Source organism: Poecilia reticulata, chromosome 9 (assembly GCF_904066995.2).
Source record: "Poecilia reticulata chromosome 9, P_reticulata-male-v2, whole genome shotgun sequence".
NCBI classification, from domain to species: Eukaryota; Metazoa; Chordata; class Actinopteri; order Cyprinodontiformes; family Poeciliidae; genus Poecilia; species Poecilia reticulata.
Window position 1 is genome coordinate 34658148 of NC_088838.1, and position 23139 is coordinate 34681286.

At 39.9% G+C, this 23139-nt stretch overlaps 1 protein-coding gene across 1 annotated transcript; it reads right to left on the bottom strand.

The window, feature by feature from the left end:
* Positions 1–1055: 1055 nt before the first annotated feature.
* On the bottom strand, positions 1056–5044 carry LOC103470790 (GTPase IMAP family member 8-like). The gene is made up of 3 exons (XM_081610996.1): positions 4713–5044; positions 3607–4236; positions 1056–3134 (listed from the first exon to the last, which is right to left on the bottom strand). The coding sequence occupies exons 1-3, from the start codon at positions 4954–4956 to the stop codon at positions 1714–1716; spliced, it is 2295 nt and encodes a 764-aa protein (XP_081467122.1). The 5' UTR covers positions 4957–5044; the 3' UTR covers positions 1056–1713.
* Between the last annotated feature and the right edge of the window lie 18095 nt (positions 5045–23139).

Sequence of the window (23139 nt, forward strand, 5' to 3'; positions counted from 1 at the left end):
CAGAGAGACTAAAACCCTGATTTAAATGAAAGCCAAGAGTGTCCTCTTTAAGATGATACCAAACATTATATTATAGACCTTTGACAAATGCTCATACCAGGAGCCTAAACCACACATACAGTCTCAAAAAAGAATTTTTCCAAAGGGGTTGTTTACTTCATGAGATGATAACTATGACTCAGCTACCATTTTGGAAGGGCTATCATACCAAAAATATTAACTAGAGACATGTATCTTTTCAAAAAATATTGATAGACTTTGCCACCCTGAAATGGACACAAATTGTCTGGTCCATGGACTATATAGAACAAAATTCACAAGAACTAGGATTAAAGGTAAATTAACAGGCAAATATTTTAACAAATGCTACAGTATTTGCAAAGTTTGTGTGTGTCATCTTTCTTCTTATCTTCCAGAAGACTGATACTGCATGTGTATTATACAAAACAGTCTACAGTACATTAATACTGAAGGGTGAATAGTCCACGGAAGTATTGGTGGGTCCCCCAAAATCTTCTCCAAGGGACAAGGAAATTACCCAAAACACCCAGATTTATATTGTCATACATTTCAATAATATGCAATAAAATCTTTTAACTTTTGTTCTCATATAATTACTCTCTAGTGTTTATTCATGTCTAATCAAACAACTAAACTCTGTCAATATAAACATACATCTGTTCTCACCACTGAGAACTTATAATTTAACAAAGCTTAATATTTTTGTCAGAAATAATATCTATAAAGTTTTGACAGAAATGTTTTAATGTATGTTGATAATAAATTGATCAAAGATAGAAAACTAAATCAGCAAAAAAGCTGTTTCCATATAATAACTACAATGTTTCCCAACCTTTCCAGTAAAAGCAGGACTTTTATTGTAATTGTTTTATTTATTACATTGGTAATACATATGAGTTATCAATTATATTTTAAATCCAATCAATAAAATATTATTTATTTCACCATAACTGCGTAAATGAATAAGTGTTTGTTACACCGTTAATAAAGACACATTGAGTAACAATTGATACCAACTTTATTTTTTAAAATTCCATGTTTCGAATCAAACACAACCAGAAAATACATTCAGTAAAACTTTTTCAGATTCCCAATAACTCATCATGTAACATGAAGACAAAACTTCACCTGTAAAAAATTGTAAAATTAAAAACATTTTATCACTGTAATAAAAACCATACTAATCCCAACTTTATAAAAGTCACTCATAATTTCACATCTATATTTTTGATACAACAGTTGGAAAATAGTATACAATAAAAAAATTTATTTATAGACTTTCATGTCAAAATGTTTGTAAATTAATGGCTACATTTATAAAAGAGAAATTGTAAAACATCCACCACAAAAATTAAAAGACAAAAGAAGAATTCTTGATATGATATTGAAGAAAATTAATAAAATGGAAATATTACATTATTTTAACTGATGTTTCTGCTAATCAGCTGCTGCAGTAATGTTGGAATATTTATTATTGAATATTGATTTTTAATAAAGTACAATACTTGAAACAAAATTCACTTTGATTAAAATAAATGTAAAGATCTAAAGAAACTAAAATAGTTTGATCAACTTTACTGAAATCAAAGATCTTCAGGACGTTGTGATGCATTACACTGTAATTTTTCTGGAATCTTTTGCTTTTTGTTTCTATGATTCATTTATTTTAATCACATTTATCATAAACATGTTTCATCTGTTTAGTTGTTTCACTTTAAGGTTTTCTCTGTTTTCTTTCTGCTGTTTTTCCTTCATTTTTCTTGTTTCTTCTTGTTTTTGCATCAGAACACAGAAATTTTTCTTGTATTTTTGTTTGAACTCATTAAATTCTTCTGCTTGTTTTCTGGCTTCGTCCTCAAACTTCCTCTTTACTTCCTCCAGTTGTTTCTGATATTTTTCCTCTAGTTCTTTCCTCTCTTCCTGCTCCTCTTCTCTCCTCCTCTTCTCATCTTTTCTCCTCTGCTTTTCACATTTCTCTCTCTCTTTCTCATATTTCTCATGAAGTCTCTTCAGTTCTTCTCGTCTCTCTTCGTCTTCTCGGTGTCGTTTTTCCCACCACTCCTTTCTTTCCGTCTCCCAGGCGTCTCGTTTCTCCTCCATCTGTTTTCTCATCTCTTCCAGTTTTCTGTCGATTGTTTCCTTTTCTTCTGATTCCTGTTTGATCTTTTTCTCTAAATCTTGTCGTTCTTTTTCCCACTGATGTTTTTGTCGTTCTTCCTCCTTTTTTCTTTTCTTCTCTTCCTTTTCTCTTTCTCTCTGTTCTCTCTCTTTCTGCTCTCGCTCCTTCCTGTTGTTTTCTTCCATTTCTTTAAATTGTTCTCTCTGTTTTCTCTCTCTTTCCATCTCTTCTCTCTGTTCTTCCATTTTTCTTTTCAGTGATTCTGTTTCTTCTTCGTGTTTCTTCTGAAGTTCCTCCCTCAGTTTCTTCATTTCTTCTTCTTTCTCCTCCAGGATCCTCTTCATCTCTCTCTGAATAGCAGCATCTGCCTCCTGCAGCATCTCGCTGGTGAAACATTTTCCTCTGTTCTTCTCCACCATGTTATTGATCTTCTGGATCAGTTCATTGGTTTGTGATCGGTTCTGTTTATCATAGTTATTAAAAACATGATATCTTCCTCCACAGTCATTGATCACCTTCTTAAAGTATTCATCACGTCCCTCTCTAATGTACTCCTCTATCGTTTTCTCCTCATTGTTCAGTGTGTCTCCTCCAGTGAACAGAATGAGAGTAAAATCTTCAGAGTTTTTACCAAAAACTTTCTTCATTTGTCTCAAAGTTTGTTTCTCCTCCTCTGTGAATCTGCCGACCTGCAGCACCAGCAGGAAGACGTGTGGCCCCGGGGCCAGCAGGCTGATGCACTTCAGCAGCTCCTCATCCACCTGGTCAGCGGTCAGCGTGTTGTCAAACAGACCAGGAGTGTCGACCACAACGACCCGCTGACCTCCGATCACAGTCTGAGCTTTCTGACAGTTTCTAGTGATCGACTGCTGAGAAGCTTTAGCTTCAAACTGTTTCCTTCCCAGGATGGTGTTTCCTGATGAACTCTTCCCACAGCCGGTTTTCCCCATCAGAACGATCCGGAGACAATCTGCTGCTGGGATCTGCTCAGGATCTGGGTTAGAAATAAAGATTAATTAGAAAATTATTAGACATAAACCTCACAGGGAACGGATTGAAGAAACAAGTTATGATGAAAACTTCTGATTTGATCAATCATTCCTGTTGTAGTGAAGATTTTATAGATAATTTTCTCAAACTTATTTAGAAAAGAGAAAATTATTTTTCACTGTCAGAAAGCTGATAGTTTTACAGCTCAGTCATATCCTGAGATTTTCTGATGTCAGGCAGAGAAAAAGAGATTGTTTTATGGCTTTCAACTTTCTCTGAATCTCAGACAAGTTAGATTGTAAAATAAAAAAACTGAAGAATAATTAAGACAAATATTATAGTGGAAATAGATATCTTTTTTATAGAAAAATTAATATTAAACAGGAGAAATAAAAGAAAAGCAGAATTAACTAAACTTATGTAGGTAACTGGAAAAAAACTCTTTTATATCTTAATTAAATTAACATAATATTTACCTTTATTCTGTAGCTGCAGTTTATCGTCTCTTTGGCCCCATGCTAATGTTTTAGTTGTATAAGATGAATCTTTCTCTCTCTCAGAAACGTTTCTCTCCACCGTCTCCATCAGTCCTTCAATCTGCCGTCTGTCTCTGATGTCCAGAACTAAATATCTTCCTCCACAGATCTGGAGGAGATCCTGGATGTCCTTGTTCTCTATAAAGTTACCAACATCTGGATGTTCAGGATCTGAGTCTGTAGTGAAGAGGATGATGGTGAAGTCATTGACTCTGGAGCTGAATGTGTCCTGCATGGTGTGTAACTCTCCCTTGTCTTCATCAGTGAGGGGACCCACAGGTAGGACCAGGATGAAGGCGTGGACACCCTCAGGGTCACAGAGGGAGACACACCTGAAGGATTCCTCCATCACTTCCTGCTGAGCTTTTCCACCCAAGGCAGGCAGCTCCACCAGAGAAACCCGACGTCCAAACGCCTCTCCCTGGTTTCTGACACACTCTGAAGAGTTGGAGGCTGAAGGAAGATCTGGCTGACCTAGAATGACCTTGGCTGCTGACGTCTTCAGTGGGTCACTTGGACCAAACAGAACCAGGTTTAAAGGTGGCGGAGTCTGATCTCCTTTGGGTTTAACTGCAACAAAACAAATTAAAATTATTACAAATCAACACAATCATTGTTGAAACAGTAACAGTTCAATGTGGAAGTTTTCTGTCCTGAACTTTAAATAAATTTGTCTGAACCTTTTCAGACTAAAAACTAAGGAAGTTTAACCTGGAGATTGTCAGATAAAAACATTTTAAATTGATCATTTGCCTGGTTTGTAATGTCATGTTTCTGATTTTAATCTGGTGGATATAATAACTGGATCTGGGCCTCAAAGACGGATTAGAGTGAACTCTTTTTACAACAGATTTTCTTAAGTGTGGGACAGAAAATAGAACAAGACGTTTCTTCATCTTCAATAGCAAGTACAATTTTTCTAACAATTTATTTCTGGAATTAAATAATTTACAGTGGATTCTGGGAAAAGATGTGAGAAATATATTTTAATTTCTCTAAAAGCTTTGAACATAGAGCTATATAATCAGATTGAATCCTGTTCTTACCAGCAGCAGGTCTGGATCTTGGTCGTTTCTGAGCCTGATCGTCTGACGGTAAAGTCGCTGCTGCTTCTTCAAACTCTTTATGTCTCACATGGTTTTCATTATTTTCTTTAGCAATTTGTCCAAAGCGAATCAGCAGCTGCTCACGTTCAGTTTCCTCCATCTTTAAACATCTGTAGCTACATTTTCTGATCAGATCCTTAATTAGATTGGAGTTTATAGGATCTGGCAAAAGGAAGCGTGACATCAACCTGGACTTCAGGATCAGTACCAATGAATGATCAAATGATTGATCACTGAAGGCTTGAAGGATTCTGTAGATCTTATCTTTCTCATATTCAGTGAAACTTTCAGGCTGAACAACCAGCAGGAAGACATGAGGTCCAGGATCAGAGAGTTCAGAACATATTCTAATGAAATCTGTCAGTTTTTCTGCTGTGTGGAACGAAACATCTGGAGTGTTGATCACAGATATTTGTTTGTTTTTCAGTGAAAAAGAAATCTTATGATAGGTGTCTGATGATCTGGTGAATCCATCACATCCCAGTATGAAGTTCCCCACTGAACTCCTCTCAGACCAGTTTCCTCCCAGTAGAACCAGTCTGAGCTCAGACACTGGAGATAAAATGAACAATTAAAATAGTTCAACACATTTAGATCACAAAGAAAAAAAAGTTTAAATTTATTGATCCAGTAATATTTTATTACAGTTTCTATAAATTTAAACTTCAAGCTTTTAGAAAAAATATTAAGATAATTTGATCCAAACTATAATGTTTAAAATGCTGAATGTTTGTTTTAGAATATTATGAAATAAACATTACTGGATCTTCTCAGCAAAGAGTCTGAGTTAATTTTTTGTGTGATTTCAGTATTTTAATCTTAATAACTTTGATCTTTATTTCTCATCAGAGTAAATCAGTTAAACTCACTGGAAGGAGGAATAAGTTCCAGGCTGTTGCTGCGTTTCACAGGCTGCAGATCTGAAAAGATTAAAAAAAACTTGTTCAGAAAACTGAGTGAATAAAAATAAAATAATTCAAACATCTACATTTCTCCAGAAACCAAACAGAGCCAAGAACTGATGATCTGAAACTCAGATCAGTTTAATAACTGATACACAGAAAAACAGGAGAGAATTAAACTAAAACCAGGAAACATTGATGTGAAAACAAGACAGATTGACTAATATCTGCTTGTGAAACTTTAACAAAAATAATTAATCAAATGTTTATTTCTTTTCAAACTGTCTTGGAGGATTAATTTTACAGAACAGAGGAGGACCATTACAAAGATCCATTTTCCTGAAGCCAAAATGGAAACTGGCTGAACAAACTAATGAAGGTCACTGATGAGTTTAGAGCCTTTAATCATTTCCTCTTTTAAAAACACATAAAATAACAAACATATTGCTTTAAAAACAGAATAATTTCTTACAACAAAGAAACTTTTACAATCTTTTCCACATCAACTCATCTAATTACTGTAAAAACCCAAAAACATGAAACAAAAATGTTTCTATATGAACCAAATAAACATTAATCCACATTTCAACTTAGACAGCAATCAAAAATCTCACCAGGTTCTGCAGCAGCCATGATGTCACTCTGCCACACTGGACCGAACCGACCAGAACTTGGACCAGAACCTCAGGTTCCGATCAGAGACAGTAAAATATCTGAGGGGGAAAAAAACAGCTACATGTTGAGATGAAGTTTGTACAGTTTGACATTCAGAAACAAAAAAAATCCATTAACATTTTATGTAAAAACACAACAATAATAATTATTCATAACCTTCTCAATAATCAATAGAAAATTATTTTAGTATTAAAGTCATCAAACCGTTTCTAATGTTTTCTCTGGTTTTTATCTTTGGTGATGAGCTGCAGCTCTGGGAGCTTGGAAGGCCTCTTCACAATCACCCTAATCTTTACCTCACTTTCACATTCAAGTCAGGACTTTAACTAGGCCGATCCAAAACATTAATATTACTTCCAGTCAGAAGAAACATGTTGGTCACATAAACGATAATTTAATTTAAACCTAAATCTGCAAGAGATGTGAATAACTGAATATTCATGGTAATTAAAAATAAACATTCTGACATTCTGGATGTAAATGTCATGTTTTATAGATGATTATGGTTCTAAATGATGGAATTTATTTCTGTTTGATCAGATTTAATGTGTCTCCAGTCTGACTGTAACATTTACCAATAGAGACCAGTTTAGTTTCCACTGAGTGACTGGAAGCTGAAATCACCAGTTCAACCAGTTCTTCCACAATGTTCAGCTGGGAGGAACCAGTTGGCTCTGAAAGACGTTTGGCTTCATATTTAGAGATGAAGATTAAATGTCAGTTGGTTCAGAAACCAGATCAACAGGAACTTTAAGGAAGAAAAACAACCAGAGCTTCAACTGCATGAGAAACTAAACCTGTCAACAGGTTGAGTTAAACCATCTAAGAATAAAATAAAATAACTTTAATCTGATCAGGATTCTGTGATTCACATGAATCCAGTTCAGGTCTAATCAGATATATTGAACTCATGTAAAAACTACAGTTTGATGAAACCACTGCTAGTTATTTTCCAAAAGCTCCTCTAGTAAATGTAACACCAACCTCTGGTTATGCATCACTATAACTGCCTGAAAGTAAGAAAACAGATAAACAGCATCCAAAACCAGAAAGATAAATAATTCATAAAAAGCAAAATTTAAACCAGAAAAACAACAAAGAAAACTTCTAACAAGAATAAATCAGTAAATGTAACAGAGCTGAAAACTTCTATGTTGTTTTTCTAGAGCTGCGTCTGTCGGAGTGACTTTCAAAACTCTGGAAACTTTTAATAAAGGCAGTGACTTTTAAAATGACAGCTTTGATTTAAAAAATCAATTAAATAAAATATATCATAATCTCAACAGCTTCTTGAACCAAATATATTTTGAGAACAAAAAAAAACATTTTTCTTGACTCACCTGTTGATGTTTGACTTCAATCTCAGGAATAAAGTAAAAGTTAAAAACTCATATCTGGACTATTAAAGTGTTTTAAAACCTAAGTCTAGCTAAATCAAATCTTCTCCTTCCTCTCTGACTGTTTCTGCTCCTCTGCTGAAGTTCGACTGCAGGATGTTCCAGTAAAATTCCTGCTCTGGGTGTTTCTGACATGATCTTCCTCATTCCTGCAGAAACAAAGTTTCCCTTCATCAGAGAAGCTGCAGGCATAAAACTGAACCAACATGAACAGGATGCAGATCAAACACATGGAAACATTTACTGCTTTCATAAACATTAACATCATTAATTTTACTTCCATAAAGCTTCATGTTAAAATCATACTCAGTGTTCAGTGAAATCATTGCAGATCAGATTTCATCTAAATAAAAACCTGAGAGTCTCTGACTGTCAGACTCAGCAGGTCTGATGTGGATGAAGATTAGAACAGGAAGGGATTTTATGTTGGGGTTTTATTTCTTGATTGGTGCTGGAAGAAAAGCTGCTGTAGATGTTTTCTGTTAATAAATGTAGCAGCATAAATGGTACACTGCCACTTTAAGGCCAGTTTCTGCATATAATCACATCTCCACCTGTCACAAGGCTGCTTGCATCGTGACGTCTGTCTCCATCTGCTTCTTTCTCTGTCAAACTGTGCTGGGTAAGCCTGGCTTTCATTATTTGTCATCTTTAATAGTGACAAACTGGTCTGATCTGTGAAGCCTCTCGTTTGCTGCACCTCCAACATCTGGACCGATCTGTCCTTTTGTACTGATGGTGGGCAGATGAGGCCTCAGTGGCACATTTCCCAAACTGTGTGACTCTGTGCTGAGACTGTGTTGCTCTGTCACTTACAGTGACATCTGCTGGATGTAGAAAGTCATTGCAGGCAAATTCAATAAAGACGGCAGTGCTGACCGGTTCATGCCCCTCATGTCGGCACGTTGATGCCTCAGCATTGTGGAAGAGCTCCAGTTACAGTAGGACAAAACCTGGGAGCAAATCCTTCATTTTTCACCTACAATATAAATCAGTGGTTCTTGAGAATAGGGACAAAACAGGTCCTATGGATAAAGCACAAAATTTGAATAAAATATACACAGAATATTATATTTTCAAATATCTGACTAAACTAACCTGGGTCATGTGAGCACAACAATGTATATTTTCCAGGTATTTGCTATATTTATTTTATTTATTATAAACATTGTAGTTGGTGGATGATGTATGGAGAGCCATTTCATCCAAAATTAAATAAATAACAAATGAGTGAAATAAATCAAAACATGAAGAAAATTATTTTTCATTTATCCATTTACCCATTTTTCATTAATCTATTTTTCATTTAACCACTTTTCAATTTCCCTTTTTCATTAACCCAATTTGTTTCATTTATTAACCCAATTTTTTTCATTTATTTATTTTCCAGATTATCAATTTCTCAATTTCTCTTTATCATTTATCTATTTTCATTTATCTATTTTTCATTTGTCCACTTTTCATTTATCACTTTATCTATCTACCCATCTTTCATTAATCTATTTTTTAATTTAACAATTTTTCAATTTCCTTTTTCCATTAACCTGATTTTCTATTTCCCAGTTTCATTAATCAATTTCTCATATATCCCTTTTATTTACCCATTTTTCTTTTATCTATTTTTCATTTAACATTTGTTTGAAAAATAGTTACTTTTCCCATTTCCCAATTCCCCTTATTCATTTAGTATTTCCTTATTTTCTTATTTATCACATTCTATTTCCCCGCAAAACTTGGAAAAATAAATGCAAATGAGGAGAGGCACGTCATCAGGCTACAACTTCCCCAATTGGTTGGTTAGCGTCACACCCATACTTTGCTTCAAGAAAAATGGCGACCTACTAAAGGGTTATCAATAAGCTGAAGCTCATTAACTTCTTTAGAAAATAGTAGTTGATAGGTATTTTCCTAGAACCTACATAAAAGAACCACAGACAACGTATATGAATTTTATGACAAAGCTTCTGCAGCAAAAGGAGAAGACTCTGTCAACTGCTTCTCAGAGCTGTTCACAGAGCGTTCTGCCAATCTTTGGATACAGCTTGTCTTTTATTATCAAACTTCAAAGAGGGAGGAAAGGCAAGATAAGACAGCAGAGGAAACAGCTGAGGTCGTAAAACATTTTACCTAAACACAGCAAAGGTCGTAAAACAATTTAACATCTGTCCCATGATCTGAGCCCGGTTCAAATCTCGGTCAAACTGTTTCACATGAAGATAACAGGCAGCTGTGACTTCTAGGTCAGTTCACACATACAGTTTAAAGAGGAGAACACTTTAAACTGATTAACATTAAGTAACAACAAAATGATAATACCAAAAAATCCCTATCATTCCCCCCTGTTTATCATTTTACCATGTGTATAAATTGCAGTCAAAAGCCAAGCATAGAAAAGAAAAGAAATAAAATAGAACCAATAAATGCAAGATCATAAGTATCAGTATTTTTATACCTAGTCTAAACATAAAAATTACACAATCAAGAAATGAATATAAAGAATAAATGAAGTGAATAAAAACAAAAGAAAGAAACAGCAACAAATCAAATGCAGTTTTCTCATCCCTAACACCACTTGTTTTCACATTTTCGGTGTAGGAATCATTCAGCAAATGAATTAATCTGTTTATTGATTACAGAACATCATCATTGTTCAGAAAATCGTCAGAATCTCAAAACAAGTCATCTGCATTCGTCTCATAGGATGCCCTTGCAAGCTGAGAGCTGACAACAGATGTGTTAATTGTTTTAAACATCATACTTTGAAGGTATGGAATAATGCAACCCTTAAAAGACAGAACAGAACCAAAACAATCAGAATAGGTGTCACGAGCTTTAACAGTAAAGTCCACCATCGACCAGACATGAGCCATGAAAACAAATCAAAAAAGAAAAATGTGATCCTTGCGTAGCACCGTCTACACAATGTTTAAGTTCCTCCAGGCCATGTAGAGCATCAGAAATAGTTCCACCAGTTCCTGTTTCGTCAGGAACACGCTGGGCCAATGATTTTACAAACACTTCCCTGAGAGGCTGTGAGCAGGTCCAGCACAACACGATTTTGCAAAACCATGTTTCTCAGTTCAGTCAGCCCTCTCATGGAGCCGTTTGCCAGCCGGTGTGTGCTGTTGATGAGTTGCAGTAATCCATATCTGTTGATTTCAACGTGGTCCTGAACCTCTCCTAATCCAACTCCTGGGAACATGCTCTGCATGAACTTTTCACCTCCGGTCCAAATCCTGATTTCCCATGGAACTCCAGTGTCTGTTGTGAGGCCTCCCCAGCGTTTGACCTCAGGCATCACGCTTGGAGCGGGCAGCCAGAATGTGTCGTCCTTTCCTGATGATTACAATCGGGTACAGGAAGTACCAGCCTGCCATCACCCGTGAACCATAGTCTCCTGGCACTATGGTACTGCACAGCGTTGTCTCCTGTCGTCCAATGTCCGATCTGTGATGTTGAAACACCTCTCCTGAAGCATGTTGTCACAGTCTGGGTTGTCCTTCCAGACTTTGCAGTGTGGAGTCATCCTTTGACCCCTGCAGGCTGTGCAGTCGATGAAATCCTGTGTCGGTTCGCAGTAGGTGTAAACTCTGTTACACAAGTTCCAGGGCAACGTCCCTTGCACAGCCTCTCCCATTCGGAGGTCAGCTGAATAGTCCTTCTCGCGCGCTCTGTCTCCCCGTAGGGGTGGGACGCGCCGTGGTCTGGTGCTTAGAACATAGAGACACATCTGTTTGTTGTCAGTAATGTCACCTGGTCGGAGGCCTGAGTTGTGAATAGAAACCGGCAGCTGCGCACACACATAGCAGTTCACAGCATGTCCCTCGTACGCGGTTCTATTCATTAGTTTCCACCACAGGTTGGTGCTGTAGTCGTGTTTGTGGAACTCAGGCTCACGTCCTCCTCCAAACATCAAACATACTGCTGTCACAGCGCAATAGAAGATCCATCTGGCATATGGAGTCCCCATTGCTGCTCGGCGCACAGAGATGTCAGAACCCCCAACCTAAAGACGGGGGAATCTTAAGCGTTTCTTCACCGGGTTTGAGACGAGCTACCCTAAAAATAGCCCCCCTTTGAAGTCCGGCCTTCCTCCCTCCGCCTACTTAGGGGTTCAAACACTCTCTGCAGCTTGCAGGGACTGAGATGTATCCAGCTGCAATCTTTACGGCTGTTTGGTGTGGTCATTAGCACCTGGAAGGGTCCTTCCCAGCATGGGCTGGTTTTGATGACCTTTATGTAGACCCAGTTTCCTGGCTGGATGGGGGTGGTTTTATTTATTTCCTGTAGAGGAGAACAGTCAGACGGCAGTAAATTTGCATTTAACACCTCTTTCTGTTTCAGGATTCTGATCATATAATCTACCAAAGTTTGCTCCTTATCTGCTTTCTGTAAATCTGAAGGAAATATAGGTAATCTATATGATCTTCCATGAATTATTTCAAATGGTGTTAACCCTTCCTGTGTGGGTGTAATTCTCATATATAGTTTTACCAAATCTAAACAGTCTGGCCTTGGCTTGCCAGTAGTTTCCATGCATTTCTTCAATCTGCTTTTCACAGTACCATTGGTTCCTTCCACAAGCCCTGCACTCTGTGGGTGATAGGCACAGTGATTCTTTAATGTCATTCCTAAGTGAGTAGCCATGTTTTGTACTACTTGGTTTACAAAATGTGGCCCATTGTCACTATAAATAGTTTGTGGGATGCCATGTGTTGGAATAATAGTTTTACATATAGCTTTAGCTACTGTCAAAGCATCTGCATGCTCTCCTGGAACTATTTCAACCCATTTAGAAAAAGCATCAATCATCACCAAACAATATTTATGTGGTCCACTTTGTGTGAGTTCAATAAAGTCCATATGCATTGTTTGAAATGGATGAGGGTTTTGGGAAACTTCCTCTTCTTGGTCTAATGTTTCCTTGAGGATTGTTTCTGACACAAACTGGACATGCAGTACAAAAATTTTTTAAGTAAGAATTTAATCCATATGTGGTAAAATGCTGTTGTAGCATAGAGATCATCCCCCCTGTTGACACATGACAATGTCCATGTGTCAAAATCGCTGCCGCTCTAAATAGAGAGTTTGGAAGGACCGGCTTCTATTTACTGAAAAAATGTTATCATCATTCAGTGTCGCCCCTTTAGTTATCCACATTTGTTTTTCTGCGTTTGGAGCATTATCTTGCATGTCTTTTAACACAGCTTTGTCTATCACTTGAGGATCTTCTGTCTGTATTGAGAAATTGTCTCCCCCATGCTTCCCAGCTGCAGCTTCCTTTGCTACTTTATCAGCTAATCTATTGCCACTTGAAACCTCATCCTGTTCCGTGGTGTGCGCTGCACACTTACAAACTGCTAGTTCAGCTGGTAAATATATGGCCTGCAAAAGATTCTTAAGCAAGGATGCATGGGTGACTGGTTTCCCTGTAGATGTTATCAAATTCATCAAAGCATAACTCTTCCTAAATAAAAATGACCATCCTGAAATTAAACCAAAACCTCAAATCCTCTAATTTTCCATTTCTTTTTGAATTTATTGACTATCAATCAAATCTGGATTAAAATGTTCTAGACTGAAGTCTAGAAAATGTTGCTTTTAATCACAATCATCAGTTTTTAGTAGCCGTTTACAAGGTTGCTTAAAGTCTCAGACTTTCCCTTAACCTCGCATTTCAGACAAGTTAACAATGTAAGTTTTTTATATAAAAAATTAAATGGTCAATAATTTTATCCGTTACTCAATTTAGCAGTAAAATTTCTCTCTTCTCAAAATAATTGTCATTCATCCCAATATAAAACACACAAACACAATCCCAATCAATTTATAGATTCTTTATATAATTAAACTCTAAGTTAAGTGTTTCAGTTAAATGCAAAGAAATACTTCATAGTATTTCAACACTGCAATATCAATTAATTTCAACACTTAGAGATGTTTAATTTAGTTCCAAACTTGTATATATTTCAAAGAAAATAAAACACTTGCAAATCATTATTAGTTTTGAATCTAATAATTTTAGTTGGTGTAATTTAGCCGTATCACACTCAGTTTTTTTTTTATTTCTTAACTTTTAACCATTACAGTTTTTTCCTTCACAGTTTCCCAACCTATGGCTCGTGGGCCCTAAGAAAATCATTGGTCCTTCTGTTAAGGACTGAGTTAATGGGAACAAAATGAAAGATTTTTATCTAACATTGTACCTTAAAACCTTCAAAATGTTCTTTTGACAATTCCTATATGCAAACAGGATTAGTAAGCACATTCTCTTATCACAGCGGTGTGTGTATAACTTATCTGCATTTCTCCTTTCTGTCTTGCTTCTCGCTTCCCCCTCCTGCTGCTAGCGTCACTGCAGCTGGTCCTCCCTCTGCCCCTTCTCCTGCTCCCTGTCAGTCCAACTTGCCGATGTTGGATTATTTATAAGTTGTCCAGACCGTCCCTTTGTCCACCAATGAAACAAGCGGCAAACAGTTCAGTTTGCTTTCTTTTTCCAAACGTCTAGCAGGACTCCATACAGTAGTTTTGCTGCATGGCAGTTCCCAGATGTCAAGGAATTAGGACCAGTGGACACTTTATTGCCTTCAGTGTCCAGTTGGTAGAAATCGTCCTGTCCTTTTTCGCTTCTTTATCAACTAGCTGGTGATAAAGGAGGGAGTCATCTGATTGGCAGGACAGATCTGAGCTGAGGTCAGAGGTCAGACGCAGCGCAGCGAGGCTCAGACAGAGGAAAAGGAAAGAAGCAAATAAGAGTCAATTATAACTTTCTTTTCTTTTCATCGTATAGCTTTTAGCCACTTATTATCCAACTTTTTAAGAAGTCATAAACCATTTCCTTATTCAAACACATATAAACATGAAACATGTTAAAAGCTGTAGCCTCTTTCATCATGTTCACCATTAACTTGTAAAATGTAGAATGTAAGTTTAAGTTAACTTCATCTAAGACACGTCTCACCAGAGAACAATGGATTTCTCTAAATTTGTTGATCTCAGTGCTGCAGACTGTGAAGTCAGCGGGCAGCCCTCCTCTCAAGGCCTAAGAGTTACGAGGCTGGACAATGTCCAGGTCGGTACCTTACTCTGACCGCTGACCCCTCCAGATAGAAGCCAGAGGATCGTTTCACCAAGTTGGTTTTATAATCTAATTACGCTATACATTAAACATTGTTCTCTGATGAGAATTTTATTATTTAGTTTTATTTTTCCTGCTTCTCCTCCTTCAGGAAAGTCATGATTACACTTTTAGCATACAAAGAAGTTGTTCCCATGTTTTATTTCAGTGAGACCTCTCTTTACTGGTTTTTCTTTAAAGGTGTAGGAATGCTCAAAAAAGAAAAACAAAACAAACACCAGTATTTCTTAAAACAAATTATTTCTCACTTGTGAGGTTTAAACCAAATTTTGTAGTAACATTAAAAATTATTTTGCATACACTGATTTCTTGCAGGAATTCAATTTCTTTTATGGTTTTACCTAACGTGTCCCAAACTGCATGCACATGTCTCTAGCATTTCATCAATTTGGACTGGGGGTTTGTGTTTTTGGGGTGTGGTAGAGTCTGATTATGCTGAGGATTTCTCCTATTTGTGGTCTCCTCACTCCACCACCCCTCTTGTCGCCCCGTGCAACATTCTTTGAAGGGCAGTTTCTTGCCCAGTGACCAATATTGCCACAAATCCAGCAGCCTTTTGAATACCGTGGATTTTGTGGGGTGTTATTTTGGGGTCGTCGCCTATCGTGACCTCCTCTGCCTCTGTCTCTTCCACGGCCTTTTGTCCGGTCGTTGGAAAAGGCAGAGGTATATAAACCTCCAAATTTATCCAGGTGAAAAACATCTGATCCTTTCACAGCTTTCCTGACCTCTTCTAAGGTACAGGGTCTAAAGATATATAAGTTTTGTGTCCCTTCCTCTAGGGAGGGATACAGTCGTGCTGCTGGGACAGCAGCGGCTGATACTGGAGCAGACGGAGCTGCTGAAGCAGCAAGGGGAGAGGTGGCTGCAGGAGCTTGCACTCCCTGCATCGCTACAGCATTCCGTGTGCTTGGAATTACTTTATTTTCTTCCTTCTCTATAATTAAGTTTTTAGATTCATTTAACCATAATTTAGCACACCTCAGCTCATTCTCCTTTTTTTTTCCTATTTTTCTTTCTACACTACTCTCCAAAATTCCCACAATTATTTGCCATTGATCAATTTTTAGCTTTCCATCTATTTTGTATTTCTTTCTCCATTTTTTCATGTGTACAGTGCTACCAGGAAACCTGGACAGCATGTACTTTTCATCCCCATCGGGGCCCTCAATAAGTGAGGAATTACAAGAATGTTTGTTTCCACATGTAAAACACTTGCAATTTCAGCTTGAAAATATTATTTATTTGAATTTATTTAAATTTGGTCCAGGTTCGTTGACTCCTAGGGAGTCCTATGAACTGGAGATCTTTTCAGTGGGCCAGCAATTAAAATACCTTGTTGTGGTATTCCCCGCTTCGACTCTTTCGAGTGGGAGAATCTTGCCTATTGCATCCACAAGAGGTTTGCTGCTTAATTCCACTGTTTTATATGAGGTAAAATACAGAGCGGTATTTAAACCTCCAATCACTCACACTACCCTTTCATGCACACACACACATCAAAACAGCAGTAGCAAACCAGCAATATCAGCAATGACTCCATGATTTAGCGCAACATTATCTGTTTTTGCCTTGTAAGTTGTACTTTCAGAAAACTCAGCACCAGTCATTTTATTTACCCATCAAAAAATCAAAACCACACAGCAATGACAAGCTTCCTATCCGCCTGAGGACTTACCCTTAAGGGGTCTCCCAAAAACAGGAGGCTCCAAGAGCCTTTCCTTTGTTTAGTTGAAACGACGTCAACAGGGACTTCAACCCAAAAGCATTTAGTTGAATCAAGTGCCAATGTCAACTGGGACTCCAACCCTCAATTTAATAGCATTTAGTTGAATCAAGTGCCAATGTCAACTGGGACTCCAACCCTCAATTTAGTAGCATTTAGTTGAATCAAGTGCCAATGTCAACTGGGACTCCAACCCTCAATTTAATAGCATTTAGTTGAATCAAGTGCCAATGTCAACTGGGACTCCAACCCTCAATTTAATAGCATTTAGTTGCAACTGGGATTCCAAACCTCAATTCTTAGCATTTTAGTTGCAACTGGGACTCCAACCCTTTATTTATGTCGACTTTATTTTAGTATCATTCGTTTGAAACATTTTAAAATTCACTTACGTTTCTGTAGTTTTCGCAATGTCCGGTTGGATCTCGTCACTCCGCCGTTGGCAGACAAAGTCGGACATGTGTCGCCGGCCCAGCGAAGAATTTTGCTTCCTGGGTCTTTCTTTCCAGGTCCAGTTGACTCTGGCCGTGCACGGATTCAGCGCGTCTTCCTCTGCCTGACAGCGGTCGGTATGAGAGATCCCGGGTTTCGGCACCAAAATGATAGGTATTTTCCTAGAACCTACATAAAAGAACCACAGACAACGTATATGAATTTCATGACAAAGCTTCTGCAGAAGGAGAAAAAACTCTGTCAGCTCCTCCGAGCCGTTCACAGAGCATTCTGAAAATCTTTGGGTAGAGCTTGTCTTTTATTTTCAAAATTCAAAGAGGTAGGATAGGCGAGATAGACAGCAGAGGAAAAACAGCAAAGGTCGTAAAACATTTTACCTAAACACAGCAAAGGTCGTAAAACAATTTACCTAAACAACTAGCAAAGGTCGTAAAACTATTTAACATCTGGCCCATGATCTGAGCCCGGTTCAAATCTCGGTCAAACTGTTTCACATGAAGATAACAGGCAGCTGTGACCTCCAGGTCAGTTCACACATACAGTTTAAAGAAGAGAACACTTTAAACTGAATATGAACTAAAGTAACAACAAAATGATAATACCAAAAAATCCCTATCAGGGGACCGGAGGGTGTGCTCCAATTACAGGGGGGTCACACTCTTAAGCCTCCCTGGTTAGGTCTATTCAGGGGTACTGGAGAGGAGAGTCCGTCGGATAGTCGAACCTCGGATTCAGGAAGAGCAGTGTGGTTTTCGTCCTGGTCGTGGAACACTGGACCAGCTCTACACCCTCAGCAGGGTCCTGGAGGGTGCATGGGAGTTCGCCCAACCAGTCTACATGTGTTTTGTGGACTTGGAGAAGGCGTTCGACCGTGTCCCTCGGGGGCCATGTGGGGGGTATTCCAGGAGTATGCGGTACCGGGCCCGTTGATACGGGCTGTCAGGTCCCTGTATGACCGGTGTCAGAGTCTGGTCCGCATTGCCGGCAGTAAGTCGGGCTCGTTTCCGGTGAGAGTTGGACTCTGCCAAGGCTGCCCTTTGTCACCGATTCTGTTCATTACTTTTATGGACAGAATTTCTAGGCGCAGCCGAGGTGTTGAGGGGATCCGTTTTGGTGGCCTTAGGATCGCATCTCTGCTTTTTGCAGGTGATGTGATCCTGTTGGGTTCATCGGAACGTGATCTGCAGCTCTCACTGGAGCGGTTCGCAGCCGAGATGAGACTCAGTGCCTCCAAATCCGAGGCCATGGTCTTGAGCCGGAAAATGGTAGAGTGCCTTCTCCGGGTTAGAGGGGTCGTCCTGCCTCAAGTGGAGGAGTTTAAGTATCTGGGGATCTTGTTCACGAATGAGGGAAGAAGGGAGCCGGAGATCGACAGGCGGATTGGGGCAGCATCTACTGTGAAGCGGGTGCTGTACCGGTCCATTGTGGTGAAGAGAGAGCTGAGCCAAAAAGCGAAGCTCTCGATTTACCGGTCGATCTACGTTCCCACCCTCATCTATGGTCATGAGCTTTGGGTCATGACCGAAAGAACGAGATCACGGGTACAAGCGGCCGAAATGGGCTTCCTCCGCAGGGTGGCTGGGCTCTCCCTTAAAGATGGGGTGAGAAGCTGGGTCATCCGGGAGGGACTCAGAGTAGAGCCGCTGCTCCTCCACGTCGAGAGGAGCCAATTGAGGTGGCTCGGGCATCTGGTAAGGATGCCTCCTGGACGCCTCCCTGGTGAGGTGTCCCGGGCACGTCCCACCAGGAGGAGGCCTCGGGGAAGACCCAGGACACGCTGGAAGGATTACGTCTCTCGGCTGGCCTGGGAACGCCTTGGGATTCCCCCGGAGGAGCTGGAAGAAGTGGCTGGGGAGAGGGAAGTCTGGGCCTCCCTTCTGAAGCTGCTGCCCCCGCGACCCGACCCCAGATATGTGGATCTGATCATCAGGGTCTTTGAGTCCCTTTTTATTTTTGTAATGGTACCGAAATGCACAGAAATGCACACACCTTGTTTAAACAATAATTACTGCGATTATTAATTTTGTTGGGCTATTAATTTGAACACGTTTTGTTGATGTTATCCTTAATAAGATGTATTGGATCAGAGGACGTGCTGGTCTCAACATCCTGGAGGCGTTTAGTTTGTCACCTACTGCCGAGATCAACTCAAAACCTTCCACTATCGTAATTGAGCCCTATTGATTAAATATGACTAGTTGTAAAACAAACATCAGCGGTAGCTTACCGTGCAACGTCTGGGCAACCGGAGGATCCTGGACGGACAGCAGCGGTGCATGTCTGAAAGATGGCCTCTGATGCAGATCTCCAAGACTCTCCACTCTCATTCTTTCAGCTCGATGCTCCGTAGAGCTGCCACTGGATATTGCAGTTCACTTACGATGTACAGTAGAGTTGCTCCTTATAGTTGGATCACAGCTGGTAGCTACGAAGGTGTCCTGAACCTTCAATCGTAAGCCAACTTCAGCGGCCGCTTCGTTCAAACTATAAAAACTCCCGACGGTGAAGCTCTGAGTCCATGAGAGCCGCCAACTGAAACACGTTCTGTCTGAGCGGTCACACGAAAACTAAAGTCAGGAGTAATAACACTATTTTCTAATGAAGTTAATGAGCTTCAGTTTATTGATAACCCGTTAGTAGGTCGCCATCTTTCTTGAAGCAAAGTATGGGTGTGACGCTAACCAAACAATTGGGGAAGTTGTAGCCTGATGACGTGCCTCTCCTCATTTGCATTTATTTTTTCTAAGTTTTGCGGGGAAATAGAATGTGATAAATAATAAAATAAGGAAATACTAAATGAATAAGGGAAATTGGAAAATGGGAAAATTAACAATTGTTCAAACAAATGTTAAATTAAAATAGATAAAAGAAAAATAGGTAAATAAAAAAGGGATACATGAGAAATTGATTAATGAAACTGGGAAATAGAAAATCAGGTTAATGGAAAAAGGAAATTGAAAATTGTTAAATTAAAAATAGATTAATGAAGATGGGTAAATAGATGAAGGGATAAATGAAAATAGATAATGAAAATAGATAAATGAAAAGAGAAATTGATCATCTGAAAAATAAATAAATCCAATTATTTATTTTAATTTTGGCTGAAATGGCTCTCCATACAAAATGATCCCACATGGAGAAAACTTCCTCTTCCTCTGTTGATCCATGCCGTTTTTTAAATACCAGCCAAAAAACAACTCAAAGAAAAGAACACAAAGTTTCTCCACCCAACAATACCCACAAACGTGTCGACACAGTTTGTCCCTCATCAGTACAATTTGTCACAGTCACATCCAAACTGTATGGGTCACATGGTTTTCCTTAAAGTGATACGCGCATCGACACGGGGCTTCATCTTGTTTGCTCGGCGCATGTGCCGAGGTTTCTGTCGACTGGCCCATCACTATCCTTTAGTTTGCTGGCGGGAAGGTAAAGGTTAGCATGGCTAGGTAGCATCCACCCATGTAAACAAAGCCTTATATAGCATTTTGTTACAGCTGCACTACATAAGTTCAGTTGCGGATCTGTTTATCTAAAACTGACAAAATTTATTTGACTTAAAGATTAGAAGAAAGTAAACACAACTAAATGCAGCTCAAATGTTTTACAGTGCAGTGACTGAAAGCCTTCATCTCTTCCTGTTCAACTATTTTCAGACAGTTGAAAGATGACAGTAAAATATCCAGAGATGGAAACACTGAATGCAACCAGAACAACTGGTTCTTTTCTTTTCAGAGGAATTACTGTGAGCTCAGCTTAGCAAAGGAGCAGAGCTGCTGTTAAATCAATTTAATTTAATGATTCATCAGTAAACATCCAGAAACAGGATATCAGTTTTTAAAAAGGTTTTATTTTCTTCCACATGGTGATCAGATGATTGGTCCCTATAAAGAACTTTTTAATTTTCTCTGAAGTAAAATCTCTGATTAAATTTGATATTTTAAAAATATTAAAAGCTCCTGGTGCTGCTATGTGTGAGACTGAATCTGAAGCTCGGCTGTAACAAACTGACGTGTCCAAAATAAATAGTCTGATCAGTTTCTGATGAGGAAACAGCAGAGAGGCAGAAGGTCAAAGGTCAGCTTTATTTGTGACAACTTGGATCAGAAAATCACTCAGTACCTGAAAAACTGCAGACTTTAATAAAATCATTTATTTTAAGACTGGTCCATTCAAGTAAAAGTCATCAGATGTATATTAAGATGTTCATAAGACATTTCAGTAACACATTATAGGTTAATATTTACAGTGATTCTGTGGAGAAACTTTCCAACATTGCAACTAGAATCTGAATCTTCATCTCAGATGGAACCTCATGTTGAAGATAAATTTAAAAAAGCACACATTAAAAGTTAAACCCCTCATAGTTTGACAGATTGGGTGTTACTGCTCTGAAGTGTAATTAATGTTGCTCATGTTTAATGTCTTGAACTGAATGTTTTATTGCAGTGGCCTTAAATAAATCTAACACAACAGCGCCTCTTGTGGTGGAAATGAAAACTAACCAACTCCATCCATCCATCCATCCATCCATCCATCCATCCACCCATCCATCCATCCATTCATCTTATCCGGGGTCGGGTCGCGGGGGCAGCAGCTTCAGAAGGGAGGCCCAGACTTGAGGCAGGACGACCCCCCTGACCCGGAGAAGGCACTCTACCCTTTTCCAGCTGAAGACCATGGCCTCGGATTTGGAGGCACTGAACCTCATCCCGGCCGCTTCACACTCGGCTGCGAACCGCTCCAGTGAGAGCTGCAGATCACGTTCCGATGAAGCCAACAGGACCACATCATCCGCAAAAAGCAGAGATGCGATCCTAAGGCCACCAAAACGGATCCCCTCAATACCTCGGCTGCGCCTAGAAATTCTGTGCATAAAAGTAATGAACAGAATCGGTGACAAAGGGCAGCCTTGGCGGAGTCCAACTCTCACCAGAAACGAGCCCGACTTACTGCCGGCAATGCGGACCAGACTCTGACACCGGTCATACAGGGACCTGACAGCCCATATCAAAGGGCCTGGTACCCCATACTCCTGGAGTACCCCCCTGAGGATCCCCTGAGGGACACGGTCGAACGCCTTCTGGAAGTCCACAAAACACATGTAGACTGGTTGGGCGAACTCCCAGAACCTGCTGAGGGTGTAGAGCTGGTCCAGTGTTCCACGACCAGAACCAGAACCACACTGCTCTTCCTGAATCCGAGGTTCGACTATCCGACGGACCCTCCTCTCCAGGACCCCTGAATAGACCTTACCAGGGAGGCTTAAGAGTGTGACCCCCCTGTAATTGGAGCACACCCTCCGGTCCCCCTTTTTAAACAGGGGGACCACCACCCCAGTCTGCCAATCCAGGGGAACTGCCCCCGATGTCCATGCGATATTGCAGAGTCGTGTGAGCCAACACAACCCTACAACATCCAGAGCCTTAAGGAACTCCGGGCGGATCTCATCCACCCCCGGGGCCCTGCCACCGAGGAGCTTTTTGACCACCTCGGCGACCTGGTCCCCAGAGACTGCAGAGCCCAACCCAGAGTCCCCAGGCTCAGCTTCCTCAACAGAAGGCATGTTGGTGGGATTGAGGAGGTCTTCGAAGTATTCCGCCCACAACGTCCCGAGTTGAGGTCAGCAGCACACCATCCCCACTATAAACAGTGTTGATCCTGCACTGCTTCCCCCTCCTGAGATGCCAGATGGTGGACCAGAATCATCTCGAAGCCGTGCGGAAGTCTTTCTCCATGGCCTCTCCAAACTCCTCCCACGCCCGAGTTTTTGCCTCAGCGACCACCCGAACCGCATGCCGCTTCGCCCGCCGGTACCCAGCAGCTGCTTCTGGAGTCCCACAGGCCAAAATGGCCTGATAGGACTCCTTCTTCAGCTTGACAGCATCCCTCACCGAAGGTGTCCACCAACGGGTTCGAGGGTTGCCGCTGCGACAGGCACCAACAACCTTGCGGCCGCAGCTCCGATAGGCCGCCTCGGCAATGGAGGTACGGAACATGGTCCACTCAGACTCAATGTTCCCCACATCCCCCAGAACGTGTTCGAAGTTCTGCCGGAGATGAGAGTTGAAGCCCC